This window comes from Muscardinus avellanarius, assembly GCF_963383645.1.
Source record: "Muscardinus avellanarius genome assembly, chromosome: 13".
NCBI classification, from domain to species: Eukaryota; Metazoa; Chordata; class Mammalia; order Rodentia; family Gliridae; genus Muscardinus; species Muscardinus avellanarius.
In genome coordinates, this window is record NC_137799.1 from 8,246,573 (window position 1) to 8,264,543 (window position 17,971).

Here is a 17,971-nt window from a genome sequence, read left to right on the forward strand (position 1 = left end):
CTTCCCGAGTCCCACAGAGAACACGAGAGGACACAAGGTTCCCCATCATCCAGAAATGGGTTTTATTCTCAGCCAAGAGACAGCAAGACTGGAGGCGCTCAGAGCCCCAGCTGCCAGCACACACCCCCATGCTTCGAGGGGAGGGGAGGGCGCGAGGGGCTGGCTGTCCGCAGGCCGAGCGGACGGGGCGGCTCACTGGAGGTGGCGCAGTGTGGGGGGAGATGTCGGTGACAGCGTTCCCTTGTAGTTAGACCACAAGACTCCACAAGGACAGCGTGAGATGGATTCCCAACACTAGAGGCGCGGCTGTGCCGGCCATAGATATGTATATATATTTATATGAGTATTTATAGATATTTATAGAACAGGGCGGGAGCAATACCACAGAGGGGCACAAGTTTTCACCAATGTCACGCCTGGATGTGTCAGCTCACCACTACAACAGACTAAGTCACAGATGAAGGGGATGCTGTGGGGCCGGGAAGCCACTGTCAAGTCACAGAACAGCCATCCAGGCAGGCTTGGAAAGGGAGGTCTCCGAGGACTAGGAGGGAGCTGGTTAGAGGTCGAAGGGGGGCCTGGGGCTCTCAGGACGGGACGGGCTTGCCTGACCCGATCGGCTGGCAGTTGGAGAGAAAGCCAAAGAGAAACGGGAGAGAGAAAAGGGAGGGGCTGGTAAGGCAAAGGCAGCTACCCAGCAGTGCGAGAGGGGCCGAGGCGCTGTGGGCGTGAGCAAGGTCTGGAAAAGAGACAGACAGAGGGATGGCGGGGAGGGACGGAGGATGGATGGAGGGGCTGGAGGCAGCGGCGGGGCACTGGAGTCTGCTGGAGGTTGGGCTGCCCCCCACCATGCACGCAGCCTCTCACACACCACCCAGGCAGCGCACCCACAGTTCCCCGGCACAACTGCCGCCTCTGGCTACCCTAGCTTCCCTCCTTCTGACCCAGGGCCACCCTAGCCTCAGAGCCCCCCGCCACAGCCGCCAGGCTGGAGCAAGAAGGCTGCTTGAACCGGGAGGGCAAAGCTAAGAGGGGTGTCGGAGGGTGCGCTGGAGGCCCCTCGCGTGGTCAGAGAGCCCAGGAGTCCTCAGAAGGGACCCTGGGAGGCCGGGAGGCAGGCGGCCAGATGCCAGTGGCCACAGACTTATAGGTCTAAGAGGGGAGCCTCAGCTGGTCGGGGGGCTGCAGGTCGCGTAGGTGAGGCTGGGCCCTTCCTGCTGGGGAAAAGCAGAAGAGCAAGTCAGCGGCTGGGAAGAGTGGCCAGAGGGTGTCCCGGGCAGACTCTGTGGCTGGCCTGCCCGGGCAGCAGACACTGTTGTGCCCTTGGCTGAAAAACGTAGGTCATCCTGAGGGGCAACAGGCCTGAGGTGCCTCCTCTAGGGCTGAGGACACTGCCTTCAGGTGCACTTGTGACAGAACCAAAGAGGGAGGGAAGGGGCTCTCCCTGCCCCACCTGTGAGGTGCGCCATGGCTGTGTACAGGACTCTCGGCTTTCAGAAAACACCAAACCACCAGAGCCTCTGCTCGCTCATCCCTGAGCTGTGATCGACTCAGTTCCCAGTGCTCCCAGGATAGAAGCCAGATGCCCTGCCTCAGCAGCACAGCTCGGATCGGGGACCCGGCGTGTCATGCCCAGGATGAAGTGACCTGGGAGCCAGCTGTGCACACCATCCCCTCCAGCCCCCAGCCTCACACTGTAAACCATGAGCTCTCTGGCCTCTCCCGTGGCTCCAGAGAGCACCCGCATGAGCCAGCACGGGCAGGGAGCCTGTCCCCAGAGCCCTCGGCACGGCCGTGGCGGCCTCGCGCGGCAGCGCTGAGTCCCGAGGCTCGCTGAGAAGAGGAGAGAGAGCCAGCCGGCAGGGGACAGAAAGAAAGGAGGGAGCCGAGCTAGAGAAGAGGGGCCTGGCCCTGAGGTCCCAGTGTGCACCCCGGTGTGGAGCTGGTGCAACGGGGGCACGCACACCGTTCATGCAGCAGGCCAACAGCATGTACCTACCGTGGCTGCCACTCCTCAGGGGTCACTGATAGTGATTCTGAAAGACAGCAGGAAATCAACAGGGCAGTTCACACGCACAAGTGGGGCAGGCCTGGGGACGGGGACACGCACACGCACACGCCCAGGCGTGCACACACATGCTGGGAGGCCCCTCGGCCCCACATGCACACGTTAACACACATGCCCACAAACAGCACGCATACGCCCCGCCCCGCCTCCCAGGGCCCAGCGCCCTCGCTGGCCGGCGCGTGCAGCACGGATCTGGGGCATGCAGCCACTCGGCACAGTGAAGCACACGCGTGGGCCGTCACAACACAGAAGCTCGCCGGCACACAAGGCATTTGCACCAGCTCCCTGCACACGTGTGTCTGGTGTGCTCAGACTTGCTTTCTAGGGTCTGGCTGTTGCTTCTCTGCTCGAGAGCCTTCTATGGCTCCTGACTGCCTACCGCACTGAGTCCCAACACGTCAGCCTATCTGCCAATCTGAAGGTTCTCCAACCTGCCCCGCCCTGCCCACCCCCCTCTTCCTCGCGCTGTCTGTTCTCTGCCCAGCCAGCAGCTCTCAGTGCCCTCCACACTAACCCCTGCCCACTCTGCAGCTCCCTACCCAGATGCCGTGCTGATCCCTCACCACTGGCGCCTTGTCTCCATCCATCAAGCCCCAGACCCCGCCAGAGTCGGCCGCTTAAGGAAGCTCTACAAGGCTGCCTCCTTCCCCCAGGCAGGGCTTTGACTTGCCAAATGTTTCCCATGTGTTAGTGAGTCTGGATTTAGAGCAGGTACCAGATCTTAGTTCCTATGTATCACACTTCAGCATAGACCCGGGCGGGCCGGGCACCCATGAGAGTCTCAATCACGCTGGCAGCAAGTGCCCCACAGCCACATCTGCCATCAACTCGGCCTCCCTGCAGCCACTGTCTCCCTTGATCCCCACACCAATCCTGAGAGCAAGGTAGAAGGTTAATTATCATTTGGGAGGAGGGAGACTGAGGCCTGGGGGAGCACGATGATCTGCCTACAAGGCCAAGATGAACCAGCATCCCTGGACTCCAAGTTCAGTGCTCCTGCCCAATACTGTGCTGCCTGCCTCTTTATCCTTCTGCTTTGGTTATCAGATCCCCCACAGAAGCAGGCCCCATCCGCTCTTTCCGTGAAGGCTATAGCGTCTCCAAGGCTGACCCCCAGCCTTCTGGAAACAGATACTACTGGTCTGCTGTGCTCTTCCTCAGAGAGCCGAACCCCTGGAAACAGCAAACCGAGTCAGATACTGCAATGAACTTGCTTGAAAGAGGGTCATGGAGTAAGAAGGCAAAACCAGGGCTGGCTCAGGGGTAGAGCCAGGCATGTTTGAGGCCCGGGGTTTGATTCCCAGTGGAGTCCATTTCCTTGGAAATTTCTGGAATGGGGCCACCTTCACTTCACACACTTCTGCTCCACCCCACCCCACCGGCCTCTCTGGGACCCCATGCCTGGGTGCCACTCTCACACTCACACTTGTGTGCACGCCCACACACGCATCGCACACCTTGCCGGTCACACGGTCACAGCCTGGCCTCGGTTCCAGGGGGCCAGAGGTTAGACACCACCGTGGGGAAGCTCCAGAGAGTCGGGCTAGGAAGTGGGGGTGTCAGGCCGCGCTGCGCGGAGCAGGCGGAAATCCACACGGCCCAGAGCGACCTGGGTTCAGGCCTCTAGACCCGAGGGCTCACCAGGGATGGGAGAGGAGAACTCAGATGGAGAACGGAGGGCGAGAAGGGGGAAAGCGGAATGCGATGTTTGGAAGGCCAGGAGTGAAAAAAGAGCGAAGCGTCATGCAGGTGATTGGGAAGAAGGGGCAGGTGGGATGAGCCCCACAGCCCTCTCCCCAGAAACGACCGCCTCTGGGACTCAGCGCTCCTCCGAGGGCTGCCTCCGCCAGCCCTCCCGACCCTTCCGTGGCTCCCGCAACCCCTGAGGTCCGAGTGCCTGGGATGGAGAGGGCGGGCTCCGGCCGCCGGGGCCACGCTCCAGGACCCGACTCCGCCCCCCTCCCGGCCAGCGGCGGCCTCTACGTCACACACCGCCCCTACTCACCTGGGGACCCCAGGCGGGGCGCGGTTGGGGCGCGAGGGCACCTGGGGAGGAGGCCCGAAGGGGTCAGGGGAAGCCCCCGGCCTGGAGGGCACGGGGGGCGCCCCCCCCAGGGCGGACCCAGCAGGCGGAGGCCCAGGAGCAGGGCCCCGCGACCCTGGCCGGGCTGGGGGCACGGCGGGGGCTCGGCGCTGCGGCGTGGGGCTGGACGTTGGCGATCTGCTGGCGACAGGGAGACCGAACCGAGAGGAGAGACGTAAGCGGGCCCCGCCCCGCCCGAGGCCCCGCCCCGGCCCAGTGCAGACCCCGCCCATGCGCGCAAGCCCCGCCCCCGCGCCCCTAGGTGATGGCCGGAGCCTAAGCCCCGCCCCCAGCGTCGCCCGGTCCCAGCTCCACCCCGCTCGGCAGCCAGCGCTCCACGGCAAGCCCCGCCCCGCGTCAAGCCCCGCCCCTCTCTAAGCTCCGCCCCTCGCTCCAGATGGGAGCCGCCCGGTGACGCGGGCGCGCCACTGCCCGGTCCCGGCCCTCCTCCCGCGGGCCCCGGGTTGGGGGGCTTTGGGGCCTTGGGGGCCGGCCCTGGTACCTGCGTCCGGCCGGTACGCTCTGCACCTGCAGCCAGGAGTCGTCCACGGGCGGGGGCATAGGCGTGCTGACGGTGGTCGTGTTGATGTCCCCGATGATGCTCAGAGCCTCCTTCAGCGCGTGGTACATGCGCAGCATCTCGTCACGCCGCTGGGCCTGCTCGGCCGACTCCTCCATCAGCGTGTTCTGGTCTCCACACGAGTACAGATTGGCCAGCAACTCGGAGAAGATGAACTCCTTGGTCTGCAAGCGAGAGGGGAGGAGGCTGGGACCGGGCGCCTGTGCCGGGCCAGGGCCGTCGGGGTCTGTGCACTGCACTGGGAGCAGGGGCTCCGGGTTCATTTTCGGCTTCGCCCCCATCCTCAGAGATACCCTGTCCCATTATACTGTCTTGCTCTCAGATGGCGACACCGAGATCCAGAGAAAAGTCACCTGTCAAGGTCACAGATCTAGGAAGAGTGTACGGCCTCGTGTGACTCTAGGGCACCTGCCTACGCGGCTCACAGAGCCTTTCGAAGGACTTTTATGTTCCACTGGACCCAAATAAGAAAAATGACCGTTTTAAACGTCCTGAGCCCTTGAGAAAGAGCACTTGGCCGTCTTCAGGACTGTCCTGACAGTAATGGTTGTGCTTGGATGGCGTGAAATATGACCCTCTGTTCATAAGGGTCTATTCTCCTTAAAATCTCCAGGTAGGGAACACTCATGGCCAGGTGCTGAGGTCTTTACATCCTATGCCCTGTATCATTTACTTTCTTTAAAATCTATATTAACATGTGCCATGTGCGGGCCACTGTATTGCTACATACTTTATATGCATTTAATCCTCAACCCTATTATCATTTATAAAGAAACAGGCTCAGAGATAGTAGTACTTCATTTGCATAAAGTCACTCAGGGAATTTGTGGCAAAGCCAGGATTCAAACCCAGGTATAGCCGGGCGTGGTGGCGCACGCTTGTCATCCCCGCGTGTGGGAGTGGGAGGCGGAGACAGGAGGATCGCGCAGGTTCGAAGCCAGCCTTGCTGGCTTAGGAGACCCTGTTTCCAAATAAAAATGTAAAAATAGGTCTGGGAGTGTAGCCCAGAGGTAGAAGGGCTTCCAGGAACCCCAGTACCACCAAAAAAAAAAAAAAAAAAAAAAAAAAACCAAAAAAAACCCCCCAGGTATGCTTCCCTGGGGGCAGCCTTTCTCATTAAGCCCCAGGTTATGGAGGTGCTGTGAGGTGTGTCCAAAGTCACCTCTGAGGCTGTCAGGATGGCACCTGCCTGGAATCCCAGTACTTGGGAGGCGGAGACAAGAGGATCGCAGGTTCAAAGTCAGCCTCAGCAGCATCGTGAGACACTGTTTCTAAGTAAGAAATAAAAAATTGGGCAGGGGAGCCGGGCATGGTGGCGCACACTTGTAATCCCAGCCCTTGGGAGGCTGAGACAGGAGGATCGCGCAGGTCGAAGCCAGCCTCAGCTACTTAGTGAGGCTCTCAGCAATTTAGTGAGACCCTGTTTCCAAATAAAACATAAAATAGGTCTGGGAGTGTATCCCGGAGGTAGAAAGCCGCTGGGTTCCATCCCCAGTACCACACACACACACACACACACACACACACACTCACAAATTGGGCAGGGGGTGCAGCTTGGAGGTAGAATGCCTTTGGGTTCAATCCCCAGCACCACCACCACCACAACAAAAACAGCAAAGTACCCTCTAAGGGTCTCAAAAGGTGCAAGTTTCTGGCCCTCCTGGAAAACACGGACGCATGTTTGGGGTAACTTGAATATGTGCATCTGTTTTTTTAACTGTAAATTTCATGAAATCTAAAAATTTAGGTTAGGTAGTTCCAATGGAAATTAATTAATTAATTAATTGGTGGTACTGGGGTTCCTGGTAGCCCTTCTACCTCCGGGCTACACTCCCAGACCTATCATATATATATATAATTTTTTTTTTTTTTTGAAACAGGTTCTCTTAAGCCAGCGAGGCTGGCTCCAAACCAGCACGATCCTCCTGTCTCCGCCTCCCAAGCGCGGGGATTACAAGCGTGCGCCACTATGCCCGGCCCAATGGAAATTTAATGTCTGAATTAGATTTGGAAAATGTGTGTGTGTGTGTGTGTGTGTGTGTGTGTGTGTGTGTTATTTGTCTTGGGCTTAAAATATGAATGATGTGTTTGTTTTGGTATTAGAGATTGAACCCAGAAGCATTCTACCTCCAAGCCATGCCTCCGCACTCTTTTATTTTGAAATGAGTGTCTCACTAAGTTGCAGCGGATCTCACTAAATTGCTGAGGATGGCCTTGAACCTGCCATCCTCCTGACTCAGTCTCCTAAGTAAGGAGATTATAGGCATGTGCCATCATGCCCTGCTTTAAAATATAAATATTAAAAGTAACCTTGTGTCTTACACTCTCTCTCCTTTGTGCAGTACTGGGGATTGAAACAAGGAACATTCTACCACTGAGCTACACACCCAGCCCTTTTTATTTTTATTTATTTACTTATTTTTACAGAACTGGGGGCAGAACTCAGGGGCATTCTACCTCCGAGCTATACACCCAGCCCTATTTTATTCTTTATTTTGAAACAGGGTCTCATTAAGCTGCCGAGAACCTAAGTAGCTGAGGGTGGCCGCCAACCTGCGACCCTCCCATCTCAGCCTCCCAAACACTACGATGACAAGCCTGCGCCACCAGCCCTGGCTCTTATTTTTTATTTTAGGACAGGGTCTCACTAAGCTGCCCAGGCTGGCCTCAAACTTACAATTCTCCTTTTTCAGCCTCCTAAGTGCTGAGATAGTGTGCCATTGTGCCTGGGTTTTCTTTGCCTGCCTGCCTGTTTATCTGTCTGTCTCTTTCTCTTGAGGTTCTGGGGATTGAACCCAGAACCCCAGACCTCTACCATACTAGGCATAAGGTCCACTGAACTGAACTATATCTATCCTCAGTTATTATTTTTCTTTTTCCTGGGTGTGTGTGAGTGTGTGTGTGTGTGTGTGTGTGTGTGTGTGTAATTAGGGATTAGACCCAAGGGCATTCTACCTCTGAGGTATTCCCCCCAGCCCTTTCTTCTTTTGAAAAGAGGTCTTGCTAGCCGGGCGTGGTGGCGCAAGCTTGTAATCCCTGCGCTTGGGAGGCTGAGACAGGAGGATCGTGCAGGTTTGAAGCCAGCCTCAGCTACTTAGTGAGGCTTTCGGCAACTTAGTGAGACCCTGTTTCCAAATAAAATATAAAATAGGTCTAGGAGTGTAGCCCAGAGGTAGAAAGCCCCTGGGTTCCACTCCTAGTACCTTTAAGAAAAAAAAAAAGAAAAAAAGAAAAGAGGTCTTGCTAAATTGATGAGGCTGTCTCCAAATCTGCGTCATCCTCCTGTCTCTGCCTCCAAATCCTGGGATTATGGGTGTGTACCACCACACCCTTTTTACTTCTTCTAAGACGGTTACTACTAGAAAATGTAAAAATTCTAGACTGAACCCCATTCTGTAGCTACTGGGCAGCTCAGGTCTGAACCTCGCCTGACTCCCTAGACCTGGTCTCGCGGGGCCAGTGTCCCCAGGGGCCCCCGCCCTGACCGGCGACGCACGTTGTTGATCATGAGGTGCATGATGGTCTTGGGCATGAGGTCTCGCACGGTCTTGTTGACAATAGCCATGTACGAGTCCACCAGGTTCCGGATGGTCTCCACCTGCCGCTCCAGCTGTGGGTCCATGGAGTGCATGAAGCTGTCCGAGCCGTTCTCCTCCGTCTCGCTGGCCTGCCGTTGGGGACAGAAGGACACCGGTGTGTCCAGGTCTGGGCAGCCAGGCTCCAGCCCCTCCCTCAGCCCCTCCCGGGCTGCCCGGCACACTGAAGCACGGGGAGCGGCTCAGGGCTCTGCCACCCTGAACCTCATTCAGCCTGGCTCGGGGCTCACTCTAGGGCCTCCAATTTGCCTCTGTTTCCCAATCCAGACATTAGAAAAGGCATTCTCCGAGCTCCCCTGCTTGAGGCTCTGGCCAGAGCTGAGGCAGGCTGGGGGTGCCAGGCAGGAGGCCAGGAAGGGGCACACTCACTTTCTCCTTGTCCTGGGAGGCAGAGCCACAGAGGTCAGCGCACCAGCGTTGTCACCGCCGCCACCGGGAAGCACCGCCCAAGCAGACACACACAGAGAGGAAGAGGGGAGGGACTGAGTGAACCCAGGACGCTGCGCCCAGCTCTAGACACTGCTACAGCGAGAGGGGAGAAAGGAGAGGGTGGCCACGAGACGCCGCCATCCTGGGGCAGGGTGCGGGAGCCACCACCTGCTGCAGCAGGGGAGGGGGCACTTAGGACTGGAGTGTTCGCGACCCCACACCAGAGCAGGGAGACTGTTGAGGGGGGTGAGGGCTTTCCTGCCCTTTGTGAGTCAACTAAGGGCTGAGAAGCGTGGTATGGCCGGGCATCTCTGAGGGCGATGCCTGTGCCCCCTGGCCCACACAGCTTCCCCCTTGCCCTGCCTCTCACCCCAACACGCTCAGGGTACACGCCGGCCCTCAGGAAGGAGGCCTTCCAGCTGTCCACCTCCTCCTGAGTCTCGCAGGCCAGTTCCAGCTGCCGATAATCCTTGTAGACATTCCTGCAAGAGGGGGCAGGTGGGGAGGGGGCTAAGGTCACGCCTGGACTTTGAGGGTCGAGCCTGGCTTCTTCATTTCTCAGCTGTATGATCGGGCAAGCCCCCTCCTCTCTCCAAGCCCCCCACCGCGTCCTCCTTGGGGAGACAGGTTCATGACGACTCCTGTCTTCTGTGGTCACCTCAAGGCTTCAACTTGCAATAAAGGACTTCGACTGAGCCCTCGACAGAAGGAACGCCCTACAGCAGTGTGGCCCCTGGCTTGGGTCTCGCACCCCCAGTTTTCTGAAGATCCCCTGGGTGACAGCCTGGGACTGGGAGGGGGCGGGCCTGCTCCGGCCTCCGGCTACAGGGGGAACTAGGTCTGACCAGGTCTTTTCTTTGTCCCTAGCACCTGGCTGAGTGTCTCATGCAGAGCAGGCCCTTAACAAGTGACTGAAAGGGAGGGAAGGAGGAAGGGAGAAAAGAAAAAGAGAGGGAGAGAGGGAGGGGAGGAAGGAAAAGGGAGGGGAGAAGGGGGCGAGGAGGAGATGGAGAGCGCACAGTGGCAGCTCAATTCTGTGCTGTGAGAGGGAGCAGGATGCTCTGAGCCCGGCAGGGCGGTCCCTCTCCTCCCTGGCGCTCTGGACGCAGTCACTACTCGGTGGGGGCGTCTGGGCGCAGTGCCTGGGCCCCAGCCCTGCTGGGCTGAGGTGGCAGGTACCTCTGCTCCGTGTTGAAGAGGGCAAAGATGTGCTTGCTGGACATGAAGCCCTTCTCCACGTCCCGCAGCTTAAGGTTGTCCACAGACAGCATGTATTTCTTCTCTTTCTCCTGTGGGTAGAGACAGGGGCGGTGGTGGGCTGGCACTGCTGGGCCTCAGACCCTAAGAGTGCTCCCCGTGTGGACCCCAGGACGGGCCCAGCTCCGGGCCCACCAGCTCTCCTACGGCATGGGTGGAGTCCTATGGGTGTTGCCTGCTAGTCCTGGCCTGGGGGGCACCCCCACCCCCGTGGACTTCCAGCCAGTCCCCAAAGCCCTGCGAGAGCCCAGGGGCTGGGGAGGCGGGGCGGCTGAGCGTGGCTCCCACATCCCACCCTGAGCAAGTCCTGGAGACCAGCCAGGCCAGCCTCAGGCAGGGACAGCTCACATGAGCCTCTCTGGGCCCAGGGCCCCGCAGCCTCTGACTTCATTTCCTGACTACAGAGACAGGGAAGGGGGGCCACCAGCCCCGGAGGCTTCAAAGGGCTGGCTCAGCCCACTCCCCAGCCGCCCATGTGTTAGCGGCCAGATGCACAGGCGAGGGGGGGGCGTCTGTGTGCACATATGTATGACTGGGTGTAGTGCAGGCACAGGCCGGCTTAAGCTTATATCCTATCACCACGGTGTGTTTGTGCGTCTACGGTTCAGAGATGCATGTGTGTGCACACGTGTGTGTGGAGATGCCCAACACGAGGCAGTGTCAGAGTGACTGCCGTTGGTCTATCACCGTGGGTGTGCGCACGCTTTGTGGATTGGCGACTGTGACTGTCTGTGTGCTTGGGTGACTGTACCCCTGGGCCCTGAACTGTGGCGACACAGATTTACCGTGTGTGGTTTCTGCCATGGGTTAAATGCATTTGGTTTTCCTAGCGCTGTGTGTATGTGTAGGCTGCTGAGATCCTGGGAAGGGGCTGCCAGATGGGGAGGGGCATTTGCCGGTTGTACCCCACCTGCCCACCCAACGCCCCAAGACCTATGCTGGAGGAATGGACAGTGTGGGACTCACAGGGCCTGCCCGAGAGCCTTGCCTGGGATCTCAGGTGGGGAGCTGGGTTTAGGGGGACCTTGCCCCCCCCCGTGCCTGGCCCATACCCCACACCCGCCTGGCCCATACCCCACACCCGCCTGGCCCATGCAGCCACATAAAGCCCTCTTTATGCCAGGCGGGTGGCCGGGAGCCCCACAGGGCAGCTGGGGGAGGAGAGGAGGAAGTTGTACACACGGCCAGGGAACATCTGGAACCGTTCGAGGGCCGGCGCCCGCCCGCCCTGCACTTGGGGGTTGGACACTAGGTAGGAGCGGCCTCTCTCCCCCTCCCTTCTTGCCGGCCTGCCCCCTCCCCAGGCCCCTCCTTCCCAGCCCAGCTCCCGCTCACCCCTGCCACGTCAAAGGAGGCAGAAGGGGAGTGAGGAGCAGAGGGGACTGTGGCTGGCTGGGCTGGGGCTGGGGACAAGGGGCTCCAGGGGATGAGCCAAAGCGCCCACCGGATGGACAGATGCCGCTGCCTGGATGGACCAGAGGACACCTCCACTCCGTCTACCCAGTGTTTAGACTATCTGTTCAGGACTCCCAATTGTACAGTAGTCTGCACATTGGTTAGGCTGGGCTGGTTAGACCCTCGGCGCCGCCGCTGGAGAGATGGACGACCTGCCTGCCATCCCAGAACCGGAGCGGGGAGCTGGGGCAGGGAGCTTGGGGTGTAGGGTGGGCTGGGAGGACATGCAGAGAGATGGGGGTGCCACCCTGCTGTGGGGCTGGCGGGGGGCAGTGGTGATGGGGGCGGCGGAGGAGGAAGATGGGGCTCACCCGGAGCTGGGGATGTGGTGTGGGCAGCTGCCTGACTGCCTGGAGGGCCTCCCTCACCCCAAACACCAGAGGGCAGGCGGCTGGGTGAACTCCAGCCGGAGCCCAGACTGCCTCCCTGTCCCCAGAGAAAGAAATGCAAAATCCCACTCACCCCCACACCCGCGCGCCCCAACACACAACACAACTCGGACACGCGCATCTGTACACGCAGATGTACGCGGCTCCAGGCATTTACGCACATCACAAGCGCGCACACACACGTGCCCCCCACAGCCTCTCAGTGGGATGCTCCCCTCCCCCATCCTTACATCCCAAACACACACACTTTCTCAACTAGCCCACACTTATATCCTCCCTCCTGAAGCCCAGCCCCCACCCCTAAACTCACACCCACGGCATACACTGGGAGTCACACACAAACACACACATCCACACCTAGCACACACAAAACACCCACGCATAACATCCACAGCGCACATGTGCGTGCACGCGCGCGCGCACACACACACACACCCCTCACCAGTTTTCACATAGCTAAACACAAGTGTACACACAAGCTCAAAAATAACCCGTGCCCACAGGTATGAGGACAGAACCCCTCCCACTTAACAACGCTCGCCCCTCCCCAGTGTAGACAGGGGTAGACCCTCGGCCCCAGGTCACACTGTCCCCCAGCTCTAAGAAGCCCCTATAGAAGCCCCGGTCCCACGCGGGTGTCTAGGAAGCCTGCCAGGGTGACAGCGCAGGAAGCCCCCCCCGCAGCCCGCGCCCCTCACACTCCAACCCTTGCAGGGGCCCCTGGGCTCCGCGAGAGGCCAGGGTTAGGGTAATGAGGTCCAGATGGCCTGGCGCCCCCACCAGTGACGCCAGAGGGCCCCGCCCAAGGTGGGGAGGTAGGCCCCTGCCCAGGGCAGGCTTGGAGGAGACGGGGACCAAAGTCTCAGGCCCCCAACCGGAGACTCACCCCCACCAAGAGCACCCTATCCTTCAGCAGCCCCTCAGGAAGAGGAGGGTCCCTTCCCCCGCTCCTCGGCCAGCTGGAGTTCATTACCACAATCTCCCCCCAGCCCTCCCCGCTCTCGCGGGTCACCTCTGGAATCCAGATGTGGAAGCCAAGCAGACTCATTCTTAAAGGAAACCAGCCAGAGGGGAGGGCGGCGGCAGGGGCTTCTGGGTGCCCTAGAGGGCAGGGAGGTGTCTAGTGGGGTGTCCTGCAGGGCACCAGGGCTCCTGGCCCCTTGGCCTGTAGGCACTACAGGCAGCTCCCCTGGATGTTGGGGGCCTAGGAGACTGGGGTGCAGGGGTTAATCGGGCGTCTGGCAGCTGGACTCGTGTGTGTCATGGGCCTGTGGGGGCCACGGAGGAGGCACCACACCCTGGAGTGAAAAAACAGGAAGGCCACTGGGCCGGCGGGTCAGGGAGGGGCCCCAGCACCCCTGCCCACCCTCTCACTCAGCACTGGAGCTCCCTGCTCCGGCCCAGCACCCTCTCCTTCCAGTGTGGGTAAGAGGGTACCTCCCCGGACACCCCTAGGGGTGTCTGCCTCTGATTCCTGTACCCCACCTCCATTTATGTCTTTTTTTTTTAATGTGGTACTAGGGATTGACCTGAAGGGCACTGTACCTGTCAGCCACACCCCCAGCTCTATTTTTTACTTTGATTTTGAAACAGGGTCTTGCTAGGTAGATGAGACTAGTTCCTGAGGATGTCCTCAAATCTGCAATCCTCTGTCTCAGACTCTCAAGTAATGGGATTACAAGCGTGCGCCACCACGCCCGGCTCACCCAGAAGTCTTCTCTGGGACGTCCCTCTTGTGCTACTGGGGATGGAACCCAGGGCGCTCTACCACTGACCTTTATCTCTCTCCCTTTTTAGTTTATTTTGAGACAGGGCTTACCCTAAATTGCAAATCGCAGAGGTTGCCCTCAAACTTGCAGTCCTGCCTCAGCCTTCCAAGTAGCTGGGATTATAGGTGTGTGCCACTGCACCCGGTTTTTATGGAATTTTGGTACTAGGGATTGAAATCAGAGGCATTCTAAGCCCAAGATATATATATATTTTATTTAATTAATTAATTAACTAATTATTTATTTTGCGGGTCTGGGGATGGAACCCAGGGGCATTTGACCTCCGAGCTATACCCCCTGTCCAATTTTTATTCTTTCTTTCTTTATTTATTTTTTGGTGGTACTGGAGTTCCTGGAAGCCCTTCTACCTCCGGGCTACACTCCCAGACCTATTTTCATATTTTTATTTGGAAACAGGGTCTCCTAAGCCAGCGCGCGCGGCTGGCTTCGAACCTGCGCGATCCTCCTGTCTCCGCCTCCCAAGCGCGGGGATCACAAGCATGCGCCACCATGCCCGGCTTTATTCTTTATTTTGAAACAGGGTCTCACTGAGTTGGGGAGGGCCTCACTAAGTAGCCGAGGCTGTCGGCGAACCGCGGTCCTCCGGTCTCAGCCTCCCGAATGCTGGGATTACAAGAATGCGCCACCACGCCCGGCTTTTATTTTTTATTTTGAAACAGGGTCTCAAAAAGTTGTTGAGGCTGGCTTCAAACCTGAGATCCTCCTGTCTCAGCCTCCCAAGTACTGGGATTAGGCATGTACATGGAACCCAGGGACATTCTACCTCTGAGCTATACTCCCAGCCCTATTTTTTTATTCTTTACTTGGAAACAGAGTCTCACTGAGTTGCAAAGGGCCTCATTAAGTAACTGAGGCTGGCCACGAACCGGAGATCCTCCTGTCTCAGTCTCCCGGATGCTGAGATTACAAGCGTGCGCCGCCACGCCCGGCTTTATTCTTTATTTTGAAACAGCCCTATTTTTTTATTCTTTACTTGGAAACAGAGTCTCACTGAGTTGCAAAGGGCCTCATTAAGTAACTGAGGCTGGCCGCGAACCGGGGATCCTCCTGTCTCAGTCTCCCGGATGCTGAGATTACAAGCGTGCGCCGCCACGCCGGCTTTGTGAGACTCTTTTAAAGCCTGTGGTAGGGTCCGAGCCTGACTCTGGCCCCCAGCCCCCCTCCTTGGTGGCCAGTGGCCCTTTACTTACCTCGTCATCCTTATACCAAGACAGGTTCTCAGCAGTCAGCACAAACCAGTACTCCTTGGAGCCCCCTTTCATGATTCCGATATTGTTGATGGTTAGCCAGCCCTTCCGGATGACCTGGGGGTGGGAAGGGGCGGGAGGTCAGTAGACAGGGGCCACACCTCCCCGTGGAGGAGAGACGGCCATTCAAAGTCCACCCCCACCAACTCCCGCAGGCCCCGCAGGTCAGGGAGCGTGTGGGGTCCAGGCTCCCTGGTTAGAATCCTTGGTGAACAAGTAGAAGACAGAGGAAGGCAGAGGTGGGCTCAGGCTCAAGAGCCTTCTGACAGCCATGGCTGTCTGAGAAAGGGGCTGGTGGCTTTGGCAGGGGATGAGCTCCTATGGATAAAAGTGTACAGAAGTTGTATCTGAGCCGGGCGCGGCGGCGCACGCTTGTGATCCCAGCACTCGGGAGGCCGAGACAGGAGGATCAGGGTTCGCGGCCAGTCTCGGCTACTCAGCGAGGCCCTCCGCAACTCAGTGAGACCCTGTTTCAAAATAAAGAATAAAAAACAGGGCTGGGTTTGTAGCTTGGAGGTAGAATGCCCCTGGGTTCCATCCCCAGCACCACACACACACACACACACACACACACACACACACACACACACACGTCGTATCTGTCTAGGTAGGACAACTCCAAACGTGTTTTCAGCCTAAGGTCTTATCCAGTCTCAGACTTACTTCTGACCTCAGGAACTCTGCATGCGCTGCTGTGCCTTTGCTGTTCTTTTTGCCCGGCAAATACCTACTCACCCTCTGGATATCGACTCAGAACTCACACTCTCCAGCCGGGCCTCTCTGGCCCCCCAGGGTAAATCAGGATCCCCTATCCCCTCTGATCGCGCTCATAGCTGTTCTGCGATAACGATGACTGCAGCTTAATGTGGTCTGTGTGTGGGTGCGTGTGCGTGTGAGAGAGAGAGAGAGGGAGAAAGGCAGATAGCAGTCTGCTGATGCAGCCTCTTCTGCCAAACTGTAATTATCCTGCTCGTGGGTAGGCCTCAACACTTTGCAAGGTGCTTGGCAGACAGAAGATGATCACTATTTATTTACTTGTGATCCTGGGAATTGAACCTAGGGGAATTCTACCTCTGAACCCGACCCTAATTTATTTATTTATTTTAGCTTGAAACAGGGTCTCGCTAGGTTGCTGAGGGGCTGAGGGTTTTGCTACATTGTCAAGGCTGTCCTGGAACCCGCCATCCACCTTTCTCAGCCTCCTAAGTACTGGGGTTACAAGCATGCACCACCATGCCTGGCTGGATAAATATTTATAATTTATTACACGCTATGTAAGGACAGCTCTAAGAATCTTTGGCCCCAGTCCCCCAGGGGTAGGGGTAGGGGTAGGGGTTGAACTGTGAATTACTCAGGCTCCCTTTTTCCCCTCAGAGTAAAAGCAAAGGCCCTTTTTCATGCCAGGCAGCAGCTGTCCCTTACAGAGTCCGGAGCCATCACCACAGACCAGGACCTGTGGGTGCCACTCCCAGGACAGGGTCACAGTCCAGCCCCCTGTGAGGCCCCCTGTGGGGAGCCGCTCCTCCTCCCTCCCAGCCCTCACCAGTCTTTGCTGCTTCTCTGAGTATCCAGAGAAGATCCCGGAAGGCTGGGGCCTGAGGTCAAGGCCTCTGGGGCCCTCCCCAGCCCTCTGGTTTCCTAAGAGCCTTGCAGAGCACTCCAGCCACACGGCCTGTCAGCAGCTGAGCCGAGGGGAGACCACAGAGCTCTGGGCCGTTTCACAGGGACACAGGGGACAGGTGTCCCACCATCCCCCTGGCGCCGTGCCAGGCAGAAAGAGTGCCCACAGTGCCTCGGCACCCCATACTGCAGGGTCTGACCAGCAGGCCTTGCCACCCTGCTCCTACCCTGACTCCTCCCTGCTCACCCAAAGCCCTGCTCTGGAGCCCCAACAAGAATCGGCCCCAGCTTGGGTGCTCAGGGGCCTGGGCTGGGGCCTGCCTGCGGGCCCGGGGCTCCATGTGCAGGGCAGGCTGACTCCTGTCCAGGGGCCAGCACAGCGGACATTCCAGTGCGTGCTAGCTGAACCACACTGTCCTGAGACGGTACGTCCACTCATCCCTCATTCCACTGAACACCTACTGCGTGCCAGGCACTGGGCTTGGGGCTGAGGATTTAATGGTAAACAAGACAGACCCAGCCCTCCTCTCAGGGTCTGGGAGGGAAATGGACTTCAAGCCAGACACAAACACCTAGACTTTTTTTTTTTTTCTTTTGCAGTAATAGGGAGAGAATCCAGAAGCATTCTGCCTCCGAGATACATTCCCAGCCTTATTTTTTTTATTCTTTATTTGGAAATAGAGTTTCACTAAGTTGCAGAGGGCCCCACTACGTAGCTGAGGCTGGCTGTGAACCTGCGATCCTCCTGTCTCAGCCTTCCAGGTACTGGGATTCCAAGCGTGCGCCACCACGCCCGGCTCACCATCTAGACTCTTGCAAGGAAACGACAGCCTTTGGAAACCCTTTCCCTTTGGGGGAAAGGCAGAGGCCCTGAGGTTCGTGTGGATAGCTGGGGTCCAGCCAGGGCTCCTGATGAGTGATTCTTCTGCAGACATCTGAAGGACCGAGGGCAGGAGCCCAGGGAGCAGGGACTTGTCTCTTTACCTCTCCTTCACCTCTTTACTCCACGTTGATGGAGCGATTGCCAGCTTCCTAAAAAAGTGTCTCTTACATTCCTTCATCCAACATCCACCTAAATATCGACCCACCCATCTATTCATCCGCCCGTCCATGCAGCAGGCGCTCCAGGAGCACCAATCCAGTGTCAGAGTGCCTGCGCCCGCAGGGTCTAGCTCTGCCTGAAGCAGGTGCGCAGCCCAGGCAGCCTGACGGACGGCTTGATGGGATGCGCGCGCCTAGGCCGTGCTCGGCCTGTGAGCAGGTGTGGAGCACTCGTGTGCCGCTGTGTGCAAGTGGCTCAAGCCAAAGGTGCTCCCTGTCCCCTGAAGACCCCCACCCCCTGCGGACGGACCCTCCCCGTCACCGTGTAAGCCAAGAGCCCCAGTCCTGGTACTCACCAGAATCTCATCCTGCAAAGAGGTAACCATAGCAACCACGAGAAGCATCGGGAAGAGAGG

General features: G+C 58.2%; 1 protein-coding gene across 11 annotated transcripts in view; it reads right to left on the minus strand.

Moving 5' to 3' along the window:
- Positions 1–559: 559 nt before the first annotated feature.
- DNM1 (dynamin 1) overlaps positions 560–17,971 on the minus strand; it is a gene marked incomplete at both ends in the record, with an annotated part of 50,902 nt that continues 33,490 nt past the window's right edge. For 2 of the 11 annotated variants that reach the window (XM_080709059.1, XM_080709060.1), the window contains 9 exons: positions 560–620; positions 4,074–4,289; positions 4,654–4,895; positions 8,228–8,398; positions 8,697–8,708; positions 9,127–9,238; positions 9,936–10,045; positions 14,838–14,951; positions 17,912–17,923. In XM_080709059.1, the coding sequence (XP_080565185.1) occupies positions 560–620; positions 4,074–4,289; positions 4,654–4,895; positions 8,228–8,398; positions 8,697–8,708; positions 9,127–9,238; positions 9,936–10,045; positions 14,838–14,951; positions 17,912–17,923 (1,050 nt within the window). Of the gene's footprint in view, positions 621–1,144; positions 1,218–2,014; positions 2,037–4,073; positions 4,293–4,653; positions 4,896–8,227; positions 8,399–8,696; positions 8,709–9,100; positions 9,239–9,935; positions 10,046–14,837; positions 14,952–17,911; positions 17,924–17,971 lie in introns of those variants that run through there. The other 9 variants (XM_080709057.1, XM_080709058.1, XM_080709053.1 and 6 more) reach the window with 7 other exon arrangements.